The sequence below is a fragment of the Thunnus maccoyii genome, chromosome 5 (assembly GCF_910596095.1).
Source record: "Thunnus maccoyii chromosome 5, fThuMac1.1, whole genome shotgun sequence".
In the NCBI taxonomy this organism is placed as follows: domain Eukaryota; kingdom Metazoa; phylum Chordata; class Actinopteri; order Scombriformes; family Scombridae; genus Thunnus; species Thunnus maccoyii.
This window is the reverse complement of record NC_056537.1, coordinates 15,780,340-15,803,236: the sequence shown is the minus strand read 5'-3', so window position 1 is coordinate 15,803,236 and position 22,897 is coordinate 15,780,340. Positions and strand designations below refer to the sequence as shown.

Sequence of the window (22,897 nt, the reverse complement as noted above, 5' to 3'; positions counted from 1 at the left end):
ATAATTTGCTCTCAACTGTAGATACTAAAATGTCATCTGTATTTATGGTAATATCGATATTAAATACGCTTCCTGTACTGAAGCGTTTGAACTTGTTGGGAATTTGATGCCCTGAACATAACCTTTCAGGTATAGCAGTAACGTTACTTCTCCTACATTAAATGCCACTCCAATAAATTAACAATGTATGTTTAGGTTATGGGTAAAGCAAGACTATGGTTAAAATATTTTTATCTGCCTATTAGCAAAAGTTGGTACTGCCTGACAGTTCATACTCGGGGGAAAGAAATACGAACTCATTGGGCTTCTCGTTGTCATGGTGACGAGCAATGTTTGAAGAAAATGTTTTATTTACGATGACTAACTAGCTAACTGGTGTGGTTTATCTATGGTTGAAGTCTTCATTATAATATCATTTAACACATCATATTATTAAAATCCATATTCAAAGAAATGTGTGACGCACTTAAAACCGAAGATAAGTTGGGAGCAGTTTTAGTCCAGGTAATGTTTGAACATAGTTACAGTACGTTGAATAGCGTCAGCTGGCTAATGCAAGGCAGTTTTTAAAGTTAGTTAAATTGCTTAAACAGATATTATGGCCATAACGCCCAACTACAATAAATGAGGACACTTTACTCTCCTTTTTAAATTTCAAGACAGAAATTTGGCTTGACTGCCTTATAATTAAGCTAAACAAAACTAGACATTAGTTCAGATAAAAGTTATATTAGCTGGTACTGGTTTCTTGGACGGTTATCTGTATAACGCTGTATCGTATATTACAGGTTCAAGACGATTTGAGACAACTCAAATGTAGTCTTGAGAAAATCTCTGTCAGTGAGAAGGGGAGAACTCTGGACATCCAAGCCTTGGACAGTGCCATTCACAGGACAGAGAGTGGCATCAGGGTGAGAATGCTGCCCCTAATATAGTATAAGCAGCGATAACAGACATATACTGTATAATAGATGCACATATCAGAAAAATGTAATAGACAAACTGACAATTACTGTGTCTTTTGTAAACAGAGACATGCAGAGGATTATCTAAAAACAGTCAACAAACAGCTTCTGGTTCTTCCAAGCATTGGAGAATTACAAAAGGAGACAGAGGAGATTCCCAAATGGTAAGTAAGGAGAAGCTTATACATATAGTATTTGTTTTTACTAAATAACTGTCTGTAAAGGCGTTTGCCTTTGCCATCTCACTGACAGTTTGTAGTGATATGTTTAAAGAATTGTAAGAAATTCTGGTGGTGGGAATTGTGAGCTTGAAAGAAAGACATTACACAGGAAACCTGATCTGGAGAGTATCCCAGATGTGCATCCACAGAAGGAGGACCTCACATGGGATTCACCTGGGGAAAAGGTAAATATCCAGAAATGCATACTCATTTTTTACTTAGTAATATAGATTTTTGGATTCAGATATTCTATTGTATTAAAACAGGCAGGACATAAAAAGCAGAACAGAACATAAGACAAAGGAAAAAAACTGTACAGTTTTCTGCTTAATATATAATGTTTCCACAGTACATCGTATCATAATTCAAGTTTTGAAACTTTTCCTCTTCCATCTCTTCTTCTATCTGTCTCATTCAGCACAAGACAGCGTTAACCATGCGTTTGCTGTATAATCCCACTCACCCAAACAACAGAGCTGTTATGCACCAGAAATTTGGGGTTCCACTCCCTGATGTGCACAAGAGGAGTGCAAAAGCAGTAAGTCATCTGACTATGAATGTAGGTTGATTTAACTTTAGTTGTAGATTGGGAGTACTAGATTTTTTTGCCATGCTTGCTTTCTATAGAAACTACACTTAGTAGTTTTAATTGCAGCACTTTCAAAATACAGTACATGTTTTTGGGCCATCAGTATGATGATTACTATTATTACATTTGTTGATACTAGAAATTTGCTGATGCAAACCTGATGCACATAATTGACATACATGAAATAAATATATAGACATTAAGTGACAGTGCAAATTCAAAGAAGGTAATTCCAGGTTCTTATCATGTAGTATCATTGTCACAGGGCTAATAACCTTTTCTAGAAGCATGTTGATTTGGCTGTGATTGATTCACTGTTTTCTGTTTGTTGTATGCTGGGATGGGTTGTGGCTAGAACTGGTTTGGGCTTACCGTCACATTTCCAGTAGCAGTTCAGATTGTGTCACCTAATGTGGAAAGTATGCCTACGTGACTCTCAAATCTTAATCTGTTAATTTTCCTAAATTTGTGGTTCTCCCTGTAATGATCTGTATACTTCAAGTAGGTTAAAATAAACACAATGAACTTGAAAATGCTACATGACTCACATCTACCCTGGAGCCTTGTAGTCCCATTAAGAAGTTGAGGTGATGGTGGATTTTGCTTCCCATAATCATGTGTCGCAATTTGTTGTCTACATGACAACTCACGGAGTGGATGACAGTTAATTCAACGGTGGCTTTTTACAACTCAGCCATCAACACCCAGGAGAATTAGATCATTATATTTGTTGACAAAATCAGGCTACATCTGCTGTTTTGCTGTTCTTGGTTATGGAGCATATTTTCTCATCACACTTCAGTCTTACTGCTGGAAAAGACACCAATCAGTGCATGACGTCTTATATGATCTATAATCAGAATAATATCATGTCCTCCAGTTGTTTGCTTTGTACAAGGTGAAATTGATTCCCCTTGTCCTGAGTTGATATCGTTGATATTAATTGTAACATACAGCAAATGCCTCAGGAAAGATTTGATTAGGAAGTATTACAAGACTTTCTGTACAACTAAGATAAAATGGGTATCATTGTTCCCATCCCTGACACTTACTCCCTTAATCCTCAGAAAAGACTCTTTATGCTGGAGTGAAGAGTGATAGTACAGGTCCGCATTAATAGATGCTTCAAGTCACATGTGCAGAGAGACAGTGACATAAAGGTCACTTAGCTTAGTGATGACAGCCAGCACTTGTCACAGCAAACAAATTAATCTTTGCAAAGGTCGGCAGTAGTTTTAGATATATTTTACACACTTTCTTCTCCAATATGTTTTTGGGAATCTGTACCTGACATGAGAAATAGAGGCCAAGACTGTCACTCTGATATAGGAGAGATGGAAGTCCTGGCTGTGAAATCGCGGAAAGCAGCAGATTGCAGCACATCAGCATTCTTCTAAAGAAACGGGCGCCTGATTGCTGTGCTATGGGCTACTGGTTTACAGCTGTCTCAGGACAGAAGTGGGTACCTGGTCCAGCATGCCAATAAGACAGCCGTAGCTTCTCCAACTGCTAACCACTGGCTCTCTGCCTACTGCCTCCTCCTGCAACTCAGGCCAGCTCTTCTCCACTCCATACCCATGCCAGGGACAATTTTACAAAAGGTGCCACCTTTTCCCAACCCCATCTGAAACAGATGTGTGCCTTTGAGCGGAGTATCTCCCAGCACCTGGCTACTACCTGTGGTCTGTCAGAGAGCTCAGTGGTCTGAGGAGAACAATGGAGAGGACATTAGGTGACACATCTGGAGCATCTGCAGTACAAACTTTGTGTTTTATGAGTTATGATACATTCGAATCTAGCCATGAATAGTGAGTCTATTAAAAATGCATTGTCTTGAATTAGAACATTAAATCTACTTTTGATTTTTTTTATAACAGAGTATTAAAATGTATACGTTTAGAAGATGTGTCTGTGAAGATCATCAGTAATCCAGATCTGGATAAGTTATAATATTTTAAGATGAATCATTAATCTTGGCTACTTTGTAATTAACTTCTGCAGGAAGTGGATTACTTAACAGTTGACAACATGGTCAGTGCCTTTTTTAAGGCTTTCCCAATTCTTGTTCTGTTTAGGTAAAACATCAACGAATAATCACTGGTCCCACAGTGACCTTTCACCCCATTGAACCAAAGGGCCGTCACAGCCTGGCAATACCTGAGGACGACATGGGGACAGGTAAATAGACATTTCACTGCCACCACTTCACCTCAGTTACACTCCAGACAAATGCTCATTTATTGTGTGTTGCCGTTTGATGTTTGTTTAATGCATTGTGATCAGACCATTGCTTTTTATTCAATGCCAGACTACATCACATTATTTAGATTTTTTTAAATATCAATTTAGCATTCTGGTTTACATCATTTTATTCATCATTTCATATTAATTTTTTTATTTTTATTTTGCACAATTTGAATGTTTTATAACCAAGGACAAGCACAAAGTTTTATAAGTTATTCTGTTGGTTTTCAACATGTTATTCATCATTTTGTGTTTCATCTTTTTTCTTTTTATTTGAAAGTTTTATAACCAAGGACAAACACAAAGTTTTAAAAATTAATTTGTATTTTCATCAGTTCAAAACACAGGTTTGCTTCATACACTGATCCAGCACAAGGCTGCTTCACTTCACCCCAGAGAGGATTCATATTCTTCTAAGATGGGTCAGTGCTTCTCCAAAGACTCTACAGAAGATGGATTTTACCTGATTCTGTCTCCAATTTGTTTTCTAATATACAGTAATAGTCAAAAAACTTTCTCATTCAAGTGAATGGGAAGTTGTGTCCAAACTTTTGATTGGTACTGTAATTTATATCTTTTGTGTGGCCTTTAATGCTTGGATAAACAAGAAGAAAACTTATTTTTCTTCTTCTATCTCCTGCACTAAGGCAGTTAAATGTTTTGTGAAAGGCTGATTTCTACAATGCTGGCAATTATGCACCCTCTTTTCTATGTTGCTCTCTTGCCATTTCTCTCATTATCTTTATTGCCTTTTGGTTCAAACCCTGTACTGAGTCTGTTGTAAAAGGGACAGCTGTCAATTGATTTGACAGTGATGACTGGTTGCACTTGATTAATCACTGATGGAATACAATTGAGTCTGTCTGTTTGTGTCTTCAGGCGTGGTAGGCTCCAAGTCCAGGTGTCATAAGCAGCTAAAATGGGAAACAGACCCTGGACCCACCCACGAAAAAACAGGCAGAGAAAGCACACCCCCCGGGACCACCAAGACACCGCCTCCCTCTGCAGCCTCCAAGAGCATGGACTACACAGGAATGATGCAAGGCAGCAACAGTCTTATCTCTCAAAGCCCTCTGGTATGAACACTAAAATACTACTAATTAATGATTTTCCAAAGTTGTTATTGTTTTATCAAAGTCTAGGTGGCTCCTCTCACCTAGCTTCACTTTGTTCTGTAGAATCTACCTGTGCAAGTTGCAGTAAACACCAGCAAATTCCCCTTTACCATCATAAAGGGACAGATCGACCCAATGGCAACAGACTTCTGTCACTTCAAGCAAAGCTTTAGTTTGTGCTGGAGCAGTGTGGTAGATGCTCTTGAGGCCCTGGAAAAGCTTCTCAGGGACTTTGCAGTGCCTCAAGCCAAGGTGAGTGGAGAACTGCTAGTAGAGTTTGGCCATGGTTGGGATAATGGTCGGAGGATGGCTCCTCCGGTGATCGGCCTCCTCTCAGTGCTTGAAAACTGGGAGGAGGTGATGGATCTGGTCTTACGCCCAGGTCAGCGCTACAAGGGAGAAGGAGGCGTTGAGGCGGCTGCCATCCACATCCAGTCCTGCTGGAGGCGCTACCTAGCCCGGACAGCCTACCTGAGACATTACCGCCGCAAGTGGGCGGCAGGGACCATCGCCATCTCATGGTTGATGCACACTCAGATGCGTCGTGTCAGGAAGGCCCTGCAGGCCAGGCGTTTCAGACAGCTGGAGAATCACCGCAGCAGAGCCCAGGTGACGTTTCTTAAATCCAACTGCTGCTTTCTCTCTCTTTCTCCCTCTTGCTCACTTAAAATTGCTCTTTTACTCCCACCTTTTCAATTAGCCTGCATTTGTTTTTCTGTTTTGTGTTCTGTAAGTTTATCACAAATTAGAGTCAGACTATAATTTATGACTTCTAATAATTAAATAAACCAAATCCTAAATTTGGATCTACATAGTTCCATCCAGGTGTTCATCCAAATGAAGTTATCCACATAATCTTTTACTGTTACTTTGTGCTTGTGTGATAAAAAAAAAACAACAACAAAAAAACCTTTTTGACTCTATATTTAAGAAGATTCATGTTTAAAAATATTGTTCAGGCTAAAAAAAATTCTGCGTCCACATTTACACTTGTTACTATTAGGTTCTGTTTCTCATTTAGTCTCAAACTTCCGATTTTCACAGGAGACCAACAGTAGAGAGAAGCAGTGAGACAGATGAACAGAATAGAACAACAGAAGAAAGCACAGAGCCAGATAAACATGAAAAAATCAGAGGAGTAAGATGAACAGGGAGAGAAACTATGAAATATATAATCAGGAAAACAGGAGAGAAAAGTGAGACAGATTAACAGTTGAGAACAGCAGAAAGAAGGATAGAGACAGATGAACAAAGTAAAACCACAGCCGTATCGATAGCAAAAGAAGACAAAGGGAGAAACAGTGATAATGAGGGTTAGGGATCAAGGCTGGAAAGGGGGTATCTGGCAGTAGCCAATTATATCATAACATGCTGTAAGTATTATAGAGAGTTTTAATATTTAAATTTAGTTTAATATAATACATGTGTATGATTTTTAGTTGAGTGGGACATACGTATGTAGGGTTGGAGTGGGGTGTTTATGAAATTTTGAATATACCAAAACTGATTTAATTGAATGCAAATTAAATTTTAGATTTAGGGTATTAAACTTTTATGTTCACTATCTCAAGAATAAGAATCAAATCTCTAAATATATTTAATTTCTTTCTGCCCAAGCAGGACCTTCTTCTTCATCTTAAGATAAAATTTTGTTTCTGTTTAGCTTTTCAAGAGAGTAGTGTGACAGCGTAATTTTCCTAGATGCATAAAGTGGTGTGATTTTTTTCCCCCCATTCAGCATAGATGTCAGGTCTGTGCTGTCATCTGGGTTGAATATCTTTTAGAGCACTGACATTTTATTAATTAGTGCCTACAAGTTCATTTAGTTTTAACATCACTGTGTGTGTGTATACATGCACTAAATGTATGTTCTCACTCTTTAAACATTCATACCCTGTTAATTAAGCCTGCTAATCTTCCCCTGGCAGTAGCATCATGTACCTTGCTGATTGAATTAATTGCGAGAAGATGTTTCTAAAGTAAACGCTTAATTTAATTAAGGTGGTATTTTATGCTTGGTTTGCTTCTGTTAGCCCAGAGAGAGGTTGGCTTGATGTGTTTTAGCTATGCAGTGATGTGATGATTTCTGTGTGTGTGTGTGTGTGTGTGTGTGTGTGCGTGTGTGTGTGTGCATGTGTGTGTGTGTGTGTGTGTGTGTATACACTCAGGCAGTCCCTCTCTGATAACTCCTTTTCTCCATCCCCAGCATCTGGCAGCCAACTGGAAACACATCCAGTCCTCCAAGAGGACCATTATCCACATCCCTTCATTAGGTAGCTTTCTCTGCCTGCTGCACACACACACACACACACACACACATCTGATCTGGCAGCAGTCATCCCCTGTCTCACCACTCCGCTGTCCCAGTCTGTGGCCCTGGTGGAGGCACTCTGTCTCGTTCAAATGACTCTCTGCAGGAAAGCACTCACAGGATGATGACAGTCCCCATGCCAGGGAACTGAACAATTTTGTCTCAATCGCCATTTAATTTGCAGATTAAGCAAATGAAAAGCCATTATGTTGAATATTTGCAAGAGGCACAAAGGTCTTATTTTATTGCTGTACAAAAAAAAAAAAAACACAAGCGGAAGAAGCTGCTGTGTTTTTGCACTAGATGTAGAGTGCAAGCTATGATCCGTTCTTGTTCTAATTTCACCATGGCACTCACATTTAGACTGTAATCAGGCATGTGCATTGTAAATCATTGAGCGATTGTCTAAAATTATTAAGCCTAATTACTAGCAGATGGAATGCTTTATTTGCACTTGGGGTGGCTACAGAGAGTGCTGTGTGAGCAAGGATAATTAGAAAGTTGAACCCCATTGTTGTTAATTAGCATGAATCCAATCATTTAATTACCTTGATTCAGTTGAGGATTCTCTCTCAGGCAGAAATCCAGACAGACATAGAGTGAAATCCTGGAGGTATCACTGGATGTAGCTCAGTGGTGGCTGGACACGGTGCAACAGGACTCCCAGCACACGACAGACACTGCACCTGCTAGTTATTAAGCTAAATTAATCATCGGATTGCACTACTGTGTGATTAGACTTAAATACCCCACCTCCAAGCCTGGTAGTGAACACAAAGGAAGGTAGTTGTACCGAGCCACAGATTTTGAATAAAGCCAATTAGAGAAGATCTCTATTTGAAAGATTTTGTGACCTCGTTCTGACAGGATACTCTCAGAGCCAGCGACTGAGCATGAAGGGATTGGACGTCCTACAGAACATCCAAATAGGCCGACTCTGTGATATAAGAGGTAGGAGCTTTTTTCATAATCTCATCACTTTATACACACACTAACTTTCTACTGTAAACACATTGTTTGTGATGCCCACTCTGTACGTTTTTAGATCAAAATGTGGACGTGATCTACGTATGTCCACAGCATCTGGGGGAGGATGTCTTACACTATTACACCAGTCTCCTGAAGTGTGATGGAGCCACAGAAGGGGCTGAAACCAGGGCCATTCAGGCCTTCATGAGACGCTTTATCATCCTCACACCTGAGGCTGTAGATTATTTCCCGGTGAGGTCAACTATATTTACATTTTGCGTACAAACGTGAATTTTTGAGTATAAATTTGACTTGGATTATAGAAACTACTGTTGAGAAACTGACTGGATTGTGCTCCAAGCATCTGTAGTTTGTTAATTCTCCTCTAGAGGGTACTAGAGGAGATTGTTACCATATAGTTGCCCTGTGAGAGCTACTCTTTGTTTAATATTTGTTATTCCCTTTTACTACTTTTGAAATTAAACATCTGTGTTAGTTTGAGATAAACACACCAGAGCTACATTGTTATACTTAATTAAAATATATTTAATAGTTTCTAGCTGGTGTTCAGCAAAAATTAAATTCCATATTAGCTGGTTTAATTAACTGTTCATTCCACCTAACTGCTGCATTTTTAGAAATTTTGATTACCTCAATTTGATAAAAATGTGGGTGTTGCTGCATTAACCTTTCACATCCAGCCATTCTATCCATCTTTTTACATCCTTTTGCATTAGATTGAATGTGCACGGTGACATGGTCTTCTTCATTTCTTTCTATTGATTTTCCTGCTGTTTTGTTGTTAAACTGTGCCAGACGTGTTGCTGAGATGAATCACTGCTACCCATGGCTGGCAGCGCATTCTGCCAGTGACAGAAGGGATAATTCCTTGTGGATCAAATAAATACAGATGTGAAGTAATTAGTTGTATTCCCAAGGAGCTCATTGCTAGCAACACATTAAAGATGTGAAGGATAAGGGAGGTCTCCCACAGGCAGCTTTTATCAATTCAACCTGCTGGAATACAGGAGAGGTCAAAACCCTGCTGGCTATTACAATAATAGATCTGTTGTGTGTACACAGTGATAAATCAGGTCAAGAAACAACCCTTGGAAGAGACACGGAGAACTCTTAGCTCTAGCGCTAATCTTTCTCCCTCTTGTCTTCCAGACTCATAACATGTGCCTGTCCACACTGCTAAAGTACAGTCCACGCACCCTGAAGCGCATCAAATACCTGATCCAGGGGAAGCAGGCCTATATTGTAGGCGGAGCGGCCCATGTGGATGACTTGGCAGTGGCTGATGAGCTGGGGGTGCCAATCCTGGGCCCGGAGCCGGCTATTGCACAGCTTTACAGCACCAAATCTGGAGGAAGGAGGATCTTCACTGAGGCAGAGGTTGATGTACCCCCTGGTCAAGGAGATATCTACTCGCTAAACCAGGTCAGAGATCAAAAACAGAAATGAATAAACAGTCTACGTTACCGCATTAGGTCCTCCAATCACATTTTCATTTTTACAGTAACTTTTACTTGTAATTATTATTATTATTTAGTGTCAAATTCACATGTCTCTCTTTTGGTTTAGCTTCATGAAACACTGGCTGAGCTTATGACTCAAAACATTGATGTGCAGCGCTGGCTCTTCAAGATGGATTCTGAGCACGGTGGCCGTGGCACAGCTTACTGTGATATATGCCATCTTAGCTGCTATAACTGGGCCCTGCAGGAATACCATCGTTATGGCCCTAAGCTATGGAACACAAAATGGATTCAGGTAAAGATATGACTTACAGGATTACATAATTTCTTCACAGTCATAAACTATAGGACCACTTCTTAAAGCACATTTTACACACTTTTCTGCAGAATGTTATTGAATTTGCTTGAATTTTAGGTTTTTGTTTTTATTTCTGTATATTTTATTTATTTCCCTTATTACTTCTCCCTAAATTGATATTTTTTACTATTATACTTCATTTTTATTGCTCCCTCCAAAGCACTGATTTTAGAAAAGTGCTATACAAATAAAGTTTATTGCTATTATTATTACACCCATACCAATGAGGAATCAGCCATTTAAAGTGAACATAGTAACAACTAGATACTTAATAGGTAACATTACAGTAACAGCGAGATATTAAAATGGAGATTGTGCTCCTCAGTGAGACGAGACAGCTTAAAAAAAGGGTGGGATTCACTCACCAGAGCATACTGGAGGTCACAGTGGGGTCAGAGAGACATCATTTAGCTTGGAGTAGGGTGTCTTAATGTAACAGTCACAGCGTTGATCCCTGTAGTACAGTATTTTGAGCATCATCCCCAGAGCCACAGAGCATTAAATCAATACATAAAATATCTGTTTATACACACAGCCGTTATCCATTCTCTTAGGCACATCAACTGGTGTCGCTGTGTTGGGGAGGAAAAAAACTAATGGTATTTATCTCTTTACTCACCTTTGTAGTGACGAGTAAATCACAGTACAGACATTCTAGTTAACAGACCATCTCTTTCTCTTTACATGTGTTTACGCTGAATTACAGCTAGCTTCACTTGTATTACAAATTACAAATGTCTTCAAAGTAGACAGAAGAAATAGAAATGCAATGCAAAGTAGAAATACAAATGACACCAAACAATTAATCAAAAAAACAATTTAATCCTTAATTGCAGCCACTGCTGATGCTCTGATCTGCATTTTCTAGTTTTCTGTCTCTGTTCTTCAACACTCTGCCTATTAGATGTTTCTTAACCATTTGTAAAGAAAACCTTAAAGTACAAATACTTGTGTAGAGTTGAAAGTGTGATGTTGCAATTATTGTAGAAATTGTATCAGCATTTACTTTCTTCTAAAAAAAAAAACAAATTCTGATTTAATCTCAAACCTATTCAAACAAATAAAATGTATTTAATTATTGGTAAACCATTCATTTAGTACAGTGACAATCTGTACACAGCTTCTGAGCCTCTGGCTCTTATTTCTCATATGCTTACAAAGTAGCCTTTGATTTTCTGTCATGTGTTAATTACCGCATTTTGCCATTTAACTGGGAGCTTTGTGTAAACTAATTACAGGCTAATGATTGTGGGCTTGGAGCACAACGATTTTACTTTTTATTCCATTCGAAAGAACAGCAGTCATCTCAAGCTTCTTATGGCTCACTCTGTTTTGTTCCCATTAGCTCGTTCTTTGATTCATAGTGTATTTGCGGTGCAGGGCTGTAATTGTTGTGGCATTGGTGCTGTTAATTATGGCAGAGTGACTGAGCCACAGCCAAGGTCCATAATGGTGGCTGAGGCAGCACAGGAAAGTAAATGGGGTTTGTTTCACCAGCTGGGGTCCCATGGAGAGGGAAGAGTGCCGAGGCCCCCAGTGTAGGCCGACAGCCTCAGGGCTTCTGGGCCATATGGACACAACACTTTAACTGGCCTTTATTCTACACCTTGCTCTTTTAATCAAAGCAAAGCCCACATCCTGTGCCCCTCATTGCATGTTTTTTTATTTTTTTTATTTGTTATGACATTGTTTTCCCCTAAAATATATTAACCACTTAAATGCATTACATCGTCCTTCTGGTGTTATACTAGTTTATATTGACGATAGCAATTTGGCTCTATATGCTGAAAGATTACAGAGCTACGTTGTTGATTATACTCAAACATGAATATTTTATATGAGTTTATCTCCTTGCGATCTTCTCTTCACAGCAGAAACTGCAGATGGATGTTTAAACATTGCAGTGTATTTTGAGATATGACACTCATTAGCGTAGCCAAAAAGAAGTCAACCTAATTGCAATAGCAGTGACAGTTAGTGAATAGCACACACACTCACAATTATGAATATTTTCAAGTGTTTAAGAATACAGTTAATACATGTTTAAAGCCATGTTTATGAAAATAGTAGCAATTTAATTCATTATTAATGAAATACAAATTATTGAATGAAGCATTTTAAATATTAATTCATAACAGTTTTTCACCAAGATCATTGTTGACCAAAAACTAATAAGTGATAATTAAACTGCATATTATACAAATATCAGTGGAATGTCCCATACCCTCGATAATCACTATAAAAGTACAGAGAGGATTAGACAGTATGCTTGGCCTTAGCCCACACAGACTGCGTGCATATTTTTTTAATTATTGCTTGTTCTGAGCGGCTCAGCATGAGGAAGCCTGACTCATAAGAATACCATGTGGTCTTTCAGAATAATAAAAACAATCAGATCCCTTCTGGCTATGCAAAAGAAAGCCTAAAAGGGTACAACAGGGAGGAGGAGGAGGGATCCCATCCAAACTATAGCAGCTTCCGCAGATTTTTCTAAATATTGTGAGGCCCATAGCCTCCAGCACAATGTTTCACCCTGCAGAAAGCCCCCGGGCCTCTTTGAGCATTTACACAGAGAGAGGTTAAAGACATGTAGATCTGCACCCATGCAATGCCTGAAGGGGGCCATACACACACTTAAGTGCTCACACAGCTTGCATATGGATCATTAGGCACAAGAGGGTAAAAATTACACCTAATAGCGTCAACAGATGGAGTATTTCTTTTTGTCATGCTGTGTACAAACAGATCTTGAGCAACACCTTATTTAGGTTAAGTTTGTCAAGGAAATGGGTCGTTTGATAATCACTACCTCTGAAGAGGTAGAGGGACATTTTATACAGATGTTTTCTGGCTAAATATTGTGCAGTCTGCATGGAGGAGTTTTAATATTTAATGTTCTACATTAACATGATTAACCTAAATTCACCTTAATAAGATGTTAAAACATTTTCTGTGGTCCACATTTGATAAGTGTTTGTTTTCCGTTTCCTTTTTATTTTGCTGAAGGTCATGAGTGCTCTCTGCAGGGATGAGAAATGATGGCAGTTAGAGGAAGAGTACCTCGTACTGTTTGTTTTATTTGAAATAACACATAAAATTAGTCATGGGCTGTAGTAGATGGGACAGTGTTACAGAAGATGAACATACATACAAAATGTGTGACTAGTAATCAGATTATTCCCTATATTCTGTTTGCAAGACTTACTGTAGTTTCTCAGTTGTTTCACTATGTAATGGAGAAATGAAATGGCAATCAAGGAGACAGGGCAACATCTGTTTTATTTATGACCAGATTGCTTGGTTTTATGTGGACACCAAGCAAAGCCTGAATCCTATCACAGGGTACTGTACGCAGTTTAAGTCCAAATAATTTATTGCAAAATACCTCTCTTTCTTTCCTTCCTGTCCTGCTGTTTCTGTGCACTGCATAGGCAAAGTCCTGGGGTGAGCTTGCTCTTCCGTTGAAAATGACAACCGTTCCCTTACACTTTTTGCCGCACCATTGTGTGCTTTATGGTTTGTATAGGGGGAATCACTGTGTAGCATTTGACCTCGCCTCTTACAGTACTTGAATATGATGATGGCTGTTACATGACTGGAATATCAACAGCATAATATCCAGTTCCGTCTCCAGTGAAGCTAGACAGCATATACTCAAAACAAAGTAACGCTCTAGATAGAGCGGTGAAAGAACAAAGAAGACATTATTTCCATTCAGAATTTAGTACCTTTTATGACTGGTTTAAAAAGGTGGTAGGTTCCTGTTTAATACTATAGTCATGCACAGATATTATTACATAGAGAATTGAATTAAAAGAAGAATCAGGACTAGGACTATTTATTAAATTAACAAGCATTCAATTGTAGTTTTATAATACAGCTAAAATGACATCTAAATGTTTGATGGAGCTATTGTTAGTTTAACGACATCCCGCATTGTCAGAGGAAGGAATTTACTTGAGTTGCCAAATTGTTTAAGAGACATCTAAAACAAAAGTTAGAAATTAACAGTGTAATTAAGTGGTGAAACCATTATGGCATCTACTAGTTACAGAAACAAGAGCGATATTGATCCCAGTCAAGCCCTGATTGATCCCCAGATAGATGGGGTTAGCTTAGGTATTCATCAGCTGCCCAGTGGAGAGAGTTGTTATTGAGGGCAGGTGCTGTCTCTGTGGCTGCGAGTTAAAGCCATTAGACTCCTGAGGCCTTCTGATAATAGGCTGTCACTCACAGATAGACCCTCCTGCAGTATCCATCAGACACTCACACAGAAATTGAAGCAGCCACCAAAGGTCCCAAGGATAACAAGCAGTCACTGGAGCCATCCGGATAACACAAGGGCATTTCCAATAATGCAGTCGACACCCAGAGAGCTACGATAATGGGAGAAAATAAAGTAGCCAAGAGTTGTTATCTTGTGTCTGAATGAACAAACATACATAATGTCCTCAGATACAGTTCACTTCCAGTAGATCCCTGATGTATACCGATTAACTTTTTTTCTGCAGGAGACTGTACTGCTCAGATATTTACATGAGATCCCAGAGTGGCTGGCGAGTTATGCCCGGCCTGCTAAAACCTCTTGCTATCCCAACTGGGCCTGCTTCCTGAAGACCTTCCTCAGGCAAGGTCAGATTCCTATTGTCAGGCACTACTGAATGCTATTCACCTGCAAATGCAGCCATTTGGAGAATGCTAACAATCATTTCTAATGTCACTCTTAGTTTCTAGATGTTGCCTATGTTAACTGACAATTTACATAACTTTTATTTTACTCTTGTTGGTTATTAAACAGTTGCTCTGAGAGTTTCAAGTACTGATGGTTTGTACTGTTGTTCTGCTCTCGCTGTGTGTCTAGGCGGTGTGGTGGAGGCCTTCCCCCCCTCAGACAGTGTCACCTGTCTGACAGTAGATCTGCTGCTGGAGCCTGGGGGTGAGGTGACCATGCTGTCCTGTGGCGACCAGCTCCACGGCTCCTGTCAAATGGAAGCTATAGGCTCCACTGTCCCTCAGACCTCTGTATGCCCTGAGACCTTGCGCCCCATCTGTATGCGTGTGGGCCAGGCCTGTCTGCAGCGCCTTATCGTAGGCTATGTCTCCGTGGACCTGGCTACCTTTCTGAACCGCAGCACCATGGAGCAGAAGGTGAGACACAGCAGGAGTTGAAGGAAACCTTAACTCACGCTAAAATGATAGATATGGTTTGGGGTGTTGCAACACGTGGTGTCAAAGTGCTCCATTTCACCATATTGGTGAACCAGATCAATTTTAGGCTGGATCAGTGATCCATATGAGCAGATAGGTGCCTCCCCTACTGCTCCCCTGGGATCAGGAATACAGGAAAGGCAAACAGTAGGCACAGGGACCAAATGTGTCACAAGGCCATCTAATAAACTGTCAGGTCTTATTGTGTCAATACACTGATTCCATCATTTAAGTCTTGCCCTTTAACCTTAAAACGCTGCGAAATTCAGAGGCACCTATCTTTCAGACAATAGGTCACTCTAAAGTGATTTGGCAGCTTCACTGAGATGCCCTGTCAGTGTTTAACCCCTAGCTGGTTACCTGCAGTGGTCTCCTGAAAATGTTCCCGTTATTAGAGTAAGGCACCACTGAAACCTTATCTCATTTGTCAGGATTAAGTTTTGTTGAAACCTTCTTGATTTATGATATTGGAAATGGACTGGTTTATGATGGTTTAACCTCTGCTCCTAACATGTGGACGCATTGACTGTGTATTGATCCAGAGCTGTAAAATGAAATGCTTTGTTTATAATGTGGCCTGTAAAAATCTAAACCTTCAAAACAGTGGAGAACGCACTGAAGCTTTACAGTTTTACAAAAGGGTATGAAGAAGGACACTTCTTTTTTCTCTCATTAAAAATCCATCAGATTTCAATACATCATTTGTCACCTACCTCTTTATGGTGGACTTTTAGTAAAACTCTTCCATTTGTTTTTTCCCATCACTGTTGATGCTTCATTTGTTTTTCATTGGGATTCCTAATGAAAACAAGACTAGGTTAAAACCTAGTATATGGTTGGACCATGTGTGAAATGCTATAGGGCTTTTAATTTAAAACGCAGAGGATACAGGAAGTGGCAACACGTGGGGAGCCCAGAAGTCTGTGACAAAATAATCTCAACTCAAAGCTCCACTAACACTTTTTTTTCTCACAAAAAAATTACCTCATTGACAGAGAGATGCAGTAAATTATGTTATTCAGTCTGTAATGTAGCTATACTAAAAATCCAAACTGTTATGTAGCTTAATAAAATAAAATGAAAATTAATATAGACTGATCTGTTCATTTTAATACATTTATATTTATTGAAATGTGGTGACATCTGTACATATAGAGTGCCAGAGGCAGCGCTGTTGTTTTTGTCCAGTAAAAATATGAAGCTTCACTTTACATTCAGACAAACTAATGTGGCAGCTACAATTGTTAGATTTCATCTGTGAGACCAACATTCATCTTCCAAAAGGAATCATATCATATATCAAAATGATATGGAGAAATAAGAGCCAGTAGTAAATTACCAAAGAGCTGCACAGATCAGTTGATTGGATCATGTTCTCCCCAGATGACGACGGACACTGACTGGCCAATCATCTCAGGAGTCGGACTGCTAGCAACTGAGATGACTGGCCAGTGGTTCCTCACACCTCATTGCGGCAAATTTCCAAATAGGTGTTATTTGGATAAACTGACTGTATATTGGTAATGTAAATGGTTACTTTCTCTCCTGGAAAAAATACTGAAACTTAATAAAGTGACATATTAACAGTCCTACAGTGAAAATTAGAACAGCTTTTGGCCTGGCTCAAAATCTCCACCATCACTGCTTGTTGGTGCGAAATGCATTCTGGGATACTTGGCTGTCCCAGGCTTCGGCAGCCTTTGGCTGACTTGGGACAGCCGGTTACGGTGTAACATCATCACTCAGTCAGTGAGTCAGTGAGTGACTCAGTGACGGACAGACATTCGTGTTTATAGGGCTGGCCAAAAAGAAAGTGGAGTAAACAGTAGCTAAGGGCTTGCTTGCCACTAGAGGGTAGTATCTTATGGATTAGGTATTAACACACACTCTGACCACACAAGCATTGAGACAATGTAACTTGTGTCTTAAAACTTTAAACATTTTGCATTTAATGTCTTTTTTTTTATTTTAGTGCAATATTATTGTTGTTTCCTTTAAGATTTAAAAATCCATCCAGCAGTATTATTTTGTCAGCATAACAGTCTCTATATTCACTGTGGAGTTAGATATAGTATTTGTTACATTTCAGGATTTTAAGTTGATTTGATTATAGTCAAACTAAATTGTGATTCCAGTGATAAAGCTGTGACACTTGTATAAGAAATGTACCATTTCATAAATCTATCACAGGGACAGAAGGTGCTCTTTTCCTTAAGTGTTCAGAATGATATAATGACAGCCTTACAATTAATTTTCAGTTTAAATGTTGACCCGGTATTGAATGGGATTCACTGACAGCATAATTAAGAGTAGACCATGAACAATATGTGCTTCAATAAATGCAGGAACATTAAAGACAGACTTAACCATCCCCCCCCCCCTCACACACACACAGAGGAGAGCCACATGGGCAAACCTGTCTGGATTTAAACATCAATTTAGATTCAAACCTGTTGCTAAAAGCTGCCTACTTTAGTTGATGGGAAGAAGTGGGTCACATATGTTTGCCCTTGCAGTCTTCCCTCACATTGTGGAACGGCGGGGCCCCAGCTGCAGCATCAAGGTTTTTAATGAAAATGCAAGGCAATAGAAAACAGGTACAATCCAGGCTTACATTTCCTACAGTTTTGTTAAGAGCAACAATGGGACAGTGGAGTATGATTTTTAGTGAGTAGAGTGAATGGCTCGGTGGAGTGTGTCCATCTCTCAGGCCCAGGTAACCTGATGCATAGAGACTGGTAGCGTCTGTTGCTCCGACAGTAAAGGTGACTGAATACAGTGCATGACTGTACACAGCTTACAATTGTTTGTAGTTTTAATGTGTACTTTTTACAACACTTTATATGTGTAGACCCTCATTTATGTCCCTGTAATATAGTGTGTTTTTTATTTTATTTTTTATTCATTTTTATGCTAAAGTTGAGGTGTATTTTAAAGTTTATTTTATCACACAATGAACAATCATAAGCAATGATTTTTCATTCATTGTCATATGAAAAACTGTTCCAGAGTACTGACTACAACCGACACTGCAGTGCAATTCATAACTACTGGCATACAAATTACGTTACATGTTGAAATATCCAGTATTTGATTTTTTACAATATAATGTTTTATCATTTTATTTTTTATCATTTTTTTCAAGTGGCTCTTATGATTTTTTTTCAATTGTTATGTTTTTTTTCATGACAGCTCCTTTAAAATGTATACATTATGTTTTAAAGTTATGATCTTAACTGTGCTTTTAAATCACTTTAAACTAAAATGGTAACACAATATGAACATTTATTGTCTATGAATCAGTAAGTGTAGCCTCAAGCGGATATGTTCTTCATTATGTGATCCACAATATATTTGATTTTAATGCTAAATAAAATATATAGGAGACTGTAAATGGTTAGATATCCATGTACTAGTGGAGATAAAGTGGTCATGTTACAGAGACTGCAGGGTTCAGACAGGCAGCGATTTGCATTCAGTGGCAGGAGCGTTTACTTTGACAAATAGGAACAGCAAAAGGAGGCAGCCGACTGCCACTTAGTTATTAACAACTCCTTCACTGGTGATTTATTTGCCACTTTTGAAGAAAGGGCATAGCTATTAGGTTATTATTGGGAAAATTAGCCCTGTTTAAGCAGAAGGCTACGACCATACCTGACCCCTTAATATACTTATAATGATGCCATTTACCATACATATCTGAACTTAGCTTCTCGTCAGACCTGAGCCGAACAAACTAGCCCAGGGCAGACTGACTCCAAATACGCCGGGAAGGATCTACTTTGTGTACGTGTCATTCCACATCTGAATTAACCCAAATCTGTGCCGCACACACACCATTAACCATGTTTTCCTTTTCCTCTGCCTCTCAACATGGATAACATTTGTAAGAACTAAAAGGTACTGACCCTTTTCTTTATAAGGATTGGTGGGTGAAATACTTTGATGTTCCATTTTTTTGTGATTACATTGGAATTATTACATTTGGAGTGTATGTTTTTCTCCATTGTGACCTCGAGTTTATGATGTCTTGTTTGCAGGTGTGGGCTATTGATCTGGACCTCACATACAGTAACCAGCTGGCCATGACCCAGATGCTTCTGATGATGACTGGAGGAACGCTGAATTGCCGCACAGGCTGTTTGGAAGTGCCAGTGCCAGTCAGAGAAAAATCCTGTGAACACCAGACTGCAGCCAAAGTACAATTTTATATCTGCTTTCAATGGCAGTTTTGATAAAATTATTTTTTTCTTAAACATGAGAAGGTAAATTTTAAATGCTTTTTTTTTGAAGTTGAATATTTTTAGATTGTTTTTTTCCCCCTGAATCATGTTGTTTATTTTTTTCCCTCAAGAAGAAAGAAACCACCACACGGAAAGCAAGCAGAGGCTTTAGAGGATATTATTACTCCGCTACAGTAATCACAAAGATAGATCAATGTTTTGCTCTTCATTTTTGTTAAATACAACTAAATACTGTAATTACGCACTGGGCTCAATTGGTGTTTAGGTGCTGAATTCATTATCATTTTGATAGATGAGCCTAAATAATCAACACATTAATAATTCATACCGTTTTCATTATGCATGTGTATGCATGCTTGAACACCTCATCAACCTGGTGCCAGGCCTTAAACAATAGAGTTCTTTTATTAGCATTATGCCTGAGTTTACGCTTGTTAATCTGCGACTTGTATTATTTTATCAAACATTCATCTAGTTGGTGGCCTGGTGCCTCAGTTCAGCAGTTGAGCTACCACAGCGGTTAATGGCTTTAGCAGTGGCCATCATTAGAGGCCTGCATATTACAAACACAATTAAATCCCTGTTGGACACTTTTATTGTTGTGTGAGGGTCCTGCGTTTGACAACTGCAAACACACAGCCATCACAGCGAGTTATGGGCTATCTCCTGTGCTCACAGGAGCTTAGCCTGCGCTTTTTGCCTCCCAAAGGTGCTTGAGAACCAGGAACATTTTTATCCTGTTGAGCCCTGCCACTTTTAAGTAATCAACTTCTCTAGTGTTACTTATGACACATGCTCAGAATCCCTCTATTATGGTGATATGTATTGTGCATTGAGTAGCGCTTTTATCTCAAACTGAATACAAACACTTGCAGTCCCAAAACTGTAGTTTCTTTGATTGACATCGTACAATTAAGCTCATCTTGTGTTTGGCATGTCTTCTAAACATTAATTGTTCCTCCCCGCAGTTAATTAAGAAAGGCCCAACAGTTTACCACATGTGTCATCATGATCACTAATCACACACACTCCCCAAACTCAAACAGTGACCCTAAGGACATGTGTATGGGGTTCAGCCCTCTCTACTCGGGCCATTTTACCACTAAATACACCGTGACGACACCTAATACTTGAGCCCTAAATATAAGATAACATAAAATGATACAATTAAGAGAAATTACTTTTATTTATGATTTTATTGCTTATTTTTTACAGCCTCCTGTGGTTAATCATTATGCAGTTATTGGGAACCACTTGTTTCACTCCAACCTTTCCATGTTGTATCATAATGTGTTCTTCAAGATGTGCAAGGCTCATGGCATAGGATTTAATAAGAAGGTAAAACCTGTTTGCCTTTATAAAATCCTATAAGATCATTTTTACAGCATAGTATATCATTGCTTTAATCTGCATGATGTGATGCTGGAGCTCGTCTTTGACAGTTTGTCTGTGACTTTTAAATTGCAGAGGAAGCAAGGAACAGTCTTTGCTCTTTATGACAGCAGCGAGCGATGCAGTATTGGAATGATGTAAGTATTTCTTATTCTGTCATATTAATAAACATACTTTTATTGTTAAATTTACGATTCACCCACAGGAGAGAGAATTTTGTTTGCTTTACCTTGCTCTTTCTGAGAGTGGACGTGGAAAAAACAACAGAGGATTAGGTGGATGAAGAGTTCTTCAAAGAGAAGAGACAATTCTTCTAGAGGATTAAGATGCCACCTCTGGCTTTGTAAATGTTGTTATAAAGTCGAGAACTTGTTAAGCAGAGGGTTATTTAACATATTTATCACACAAATCCTTTAGCCTGCACAGTGCTGTAACAGTTAAATCAAGCTGCGCTCATCCCCCTAAAGACTGAGGTTGTTGCCTGCTGAAAGTTTCATTTAACCACAACCATCAGATGAACAAGGTGATTGTGTCTTAGCTGGCAACATGGGGGTCATTAGTAAACTCGTTTGTTTGTGGTGTCATTAATAGAACAGTCTCAGAAGATCTCAGGGGAGCCCTTGTGACCTTTGCTCAGAATCTGTCAGTCATTCATCAGGAAATATCATCCTCTAAAATGCAAGGAGAAACCAATTTCAAGGTACCATGTTAATGACTTAACGATCTCTCCTCATCTATACCATGAAACTTGCATATTCAGTTAAGCTAGCTGTCAGTCAGAATGTTTTTGCTAAAGTCCAGTTAAGTAAGAAAATATAATAATGATAAAAAGATATATAAAAATGAAAGATCATGAGTAATAATGGGTGATGATTTCAAAACATTTTTCTTTTGCTTCTTGGAGGAGCTGATCAAGGACATTGAAGATGTACTGCAGATGACTGTTCAGAACAAGCTGCGAGCAGTGAAGGATAAAGCTGCTGCTTAGACAGCTGATTCACTGATACACTTACCTTACTCTTGCCAAGTTCAGTCATTATGTCTTTGCCAGCTTTCATTTCAAATTACACAGTGAGTCTTGAACCCTGGAGATGGATCAAAGTTGATTAAACATAACTGGCTAAATAAAGTCCTCAAAAACATTAGTCTGTCAAGAACCTTTATGATGAATAGTTTTGTGATCCATTTGAACATTTGAACACATACATTAAACTATGCACTTGGTAATTTCACCAGAGAATCAGTAGGCCTCATTCAAGACTTTATGAAGTACTCATGCATTCACATCATACAAAGCAGTTTTATGTGTTGAAAGTTGCAGATTATCAAGGCTTAAACTACTACAAGTGTGACAGAAATGTACATATAATGTGTAGTATTCTATGCATGTTGATTTCAGGCCAAGACGTATACATAGATGAGTATAAATATATTGAATATATTGTTCAGTGTTACAAGACATGATGCATTGCTGCTGCGAACCTGTGGCCATATATTACTTTCAGCAGTTGATGAGAAAGTGATTGATGCTGGTTGTAATCGGATTTTCAAAGGATGTCTTCTGTAAGTTGACAATATTTATTTCCTCATCCTAGTGCATATTGTGAAATATAATAAAACTGTTTTCAGAAATACAGTATTTTTGTTTTTGAAAATGCAGTAAAAACAATGCTAACTTGCTAGTGCTTTTGCTTATTCATAATCACTAGTCACTGTGATTTGTAATAGTTTTCTGATTCCTTGATTCATATTCAGTAGCACATATGAGGCACTATTGCAAAGAATGTAAATTTACATTTT

The 22,897-nt window shown here is 38.7% G+C and overlaps 1 protein-coding gene across 2 annotated transcripts; it reads left to right on the top strand.

The window, feature by feature from the left end:
- Positions 1–166: 166 nt before the first annotated feature.
- iqch (IQ motif containing H) lies at positions 167–22,239 on the top strand. Of its 2 annotated transcripts, XM_042410859.1 has the most exons (21): positions 169–504; positions 789–911; positions 1,032–1,129; positions 1,296–1,371; positions 1,605–1,724; positions 3,851–3,953; positions 4,355–4,441; positions 4,899–5,095; positions 5,198–5,743; positions 7,341–7,407; positions 8,313–8,396; positions 8,491–8,666; positions 9,585–9,857; positions 10,002–10,190; positions 14,765–14,885; positions 15,115–15,401; positions 19,502–19,660; positions 20,921–21,043; positions 21,173–21,234; positions 21,689–21,797; positions 22,002–22,239. In XM_042410859.1, exons 1-21 carry the CDS (start codon positions 454–456, stop codon positions 22,083–22,085), a joined length of 3,135 nt encoding a protein of 1,044 aa, XP_042266793.1. In that variant the 5' UTR covers positions 169–453; the 3' UTR covers positions 22,086–22,239. The 2 variants fall into 2 exon arrangements, with proteins under 2 accessions (XP_042266794.1, XP_042266793.1); XM_042410860.1 differs by lacking the exons at positions 20,921–21,043; positions 21,173–21,234; positions 21,689–21,797; positions 22,002–22,239 and adding an exon at positions 19,353–19,361 and having other exon boundaries at positions 167–504; positions 19,502–19,581.
- The last annotated feature ends 658 nt before the right edge of the window (positions 22,240–22,897 follow it).

Coding starts and splice junctions, on each gene's coding strand:
- iqch (XM_042410859.1), top strand. CDS start 454: ATGTGTGACGCACTTAAAACCGAAGATAAGTTGGGAGCAGTTTTAGTC. Junction 8,667..9,584: donor AGGCTGTAGATTATTTCCCG/GTGAGGTCAACT, acceptor CTTGTCTTCCAG/ACTCATAACATGTGCCTGTC. Junction 14,886..15,114: donor GAAGACCTTCCTCAGGCAAG/GTCAGATTCCTA, acceptor CTGTGTGTCTAG/GCGGTGTGGTGGAGGCCTTC.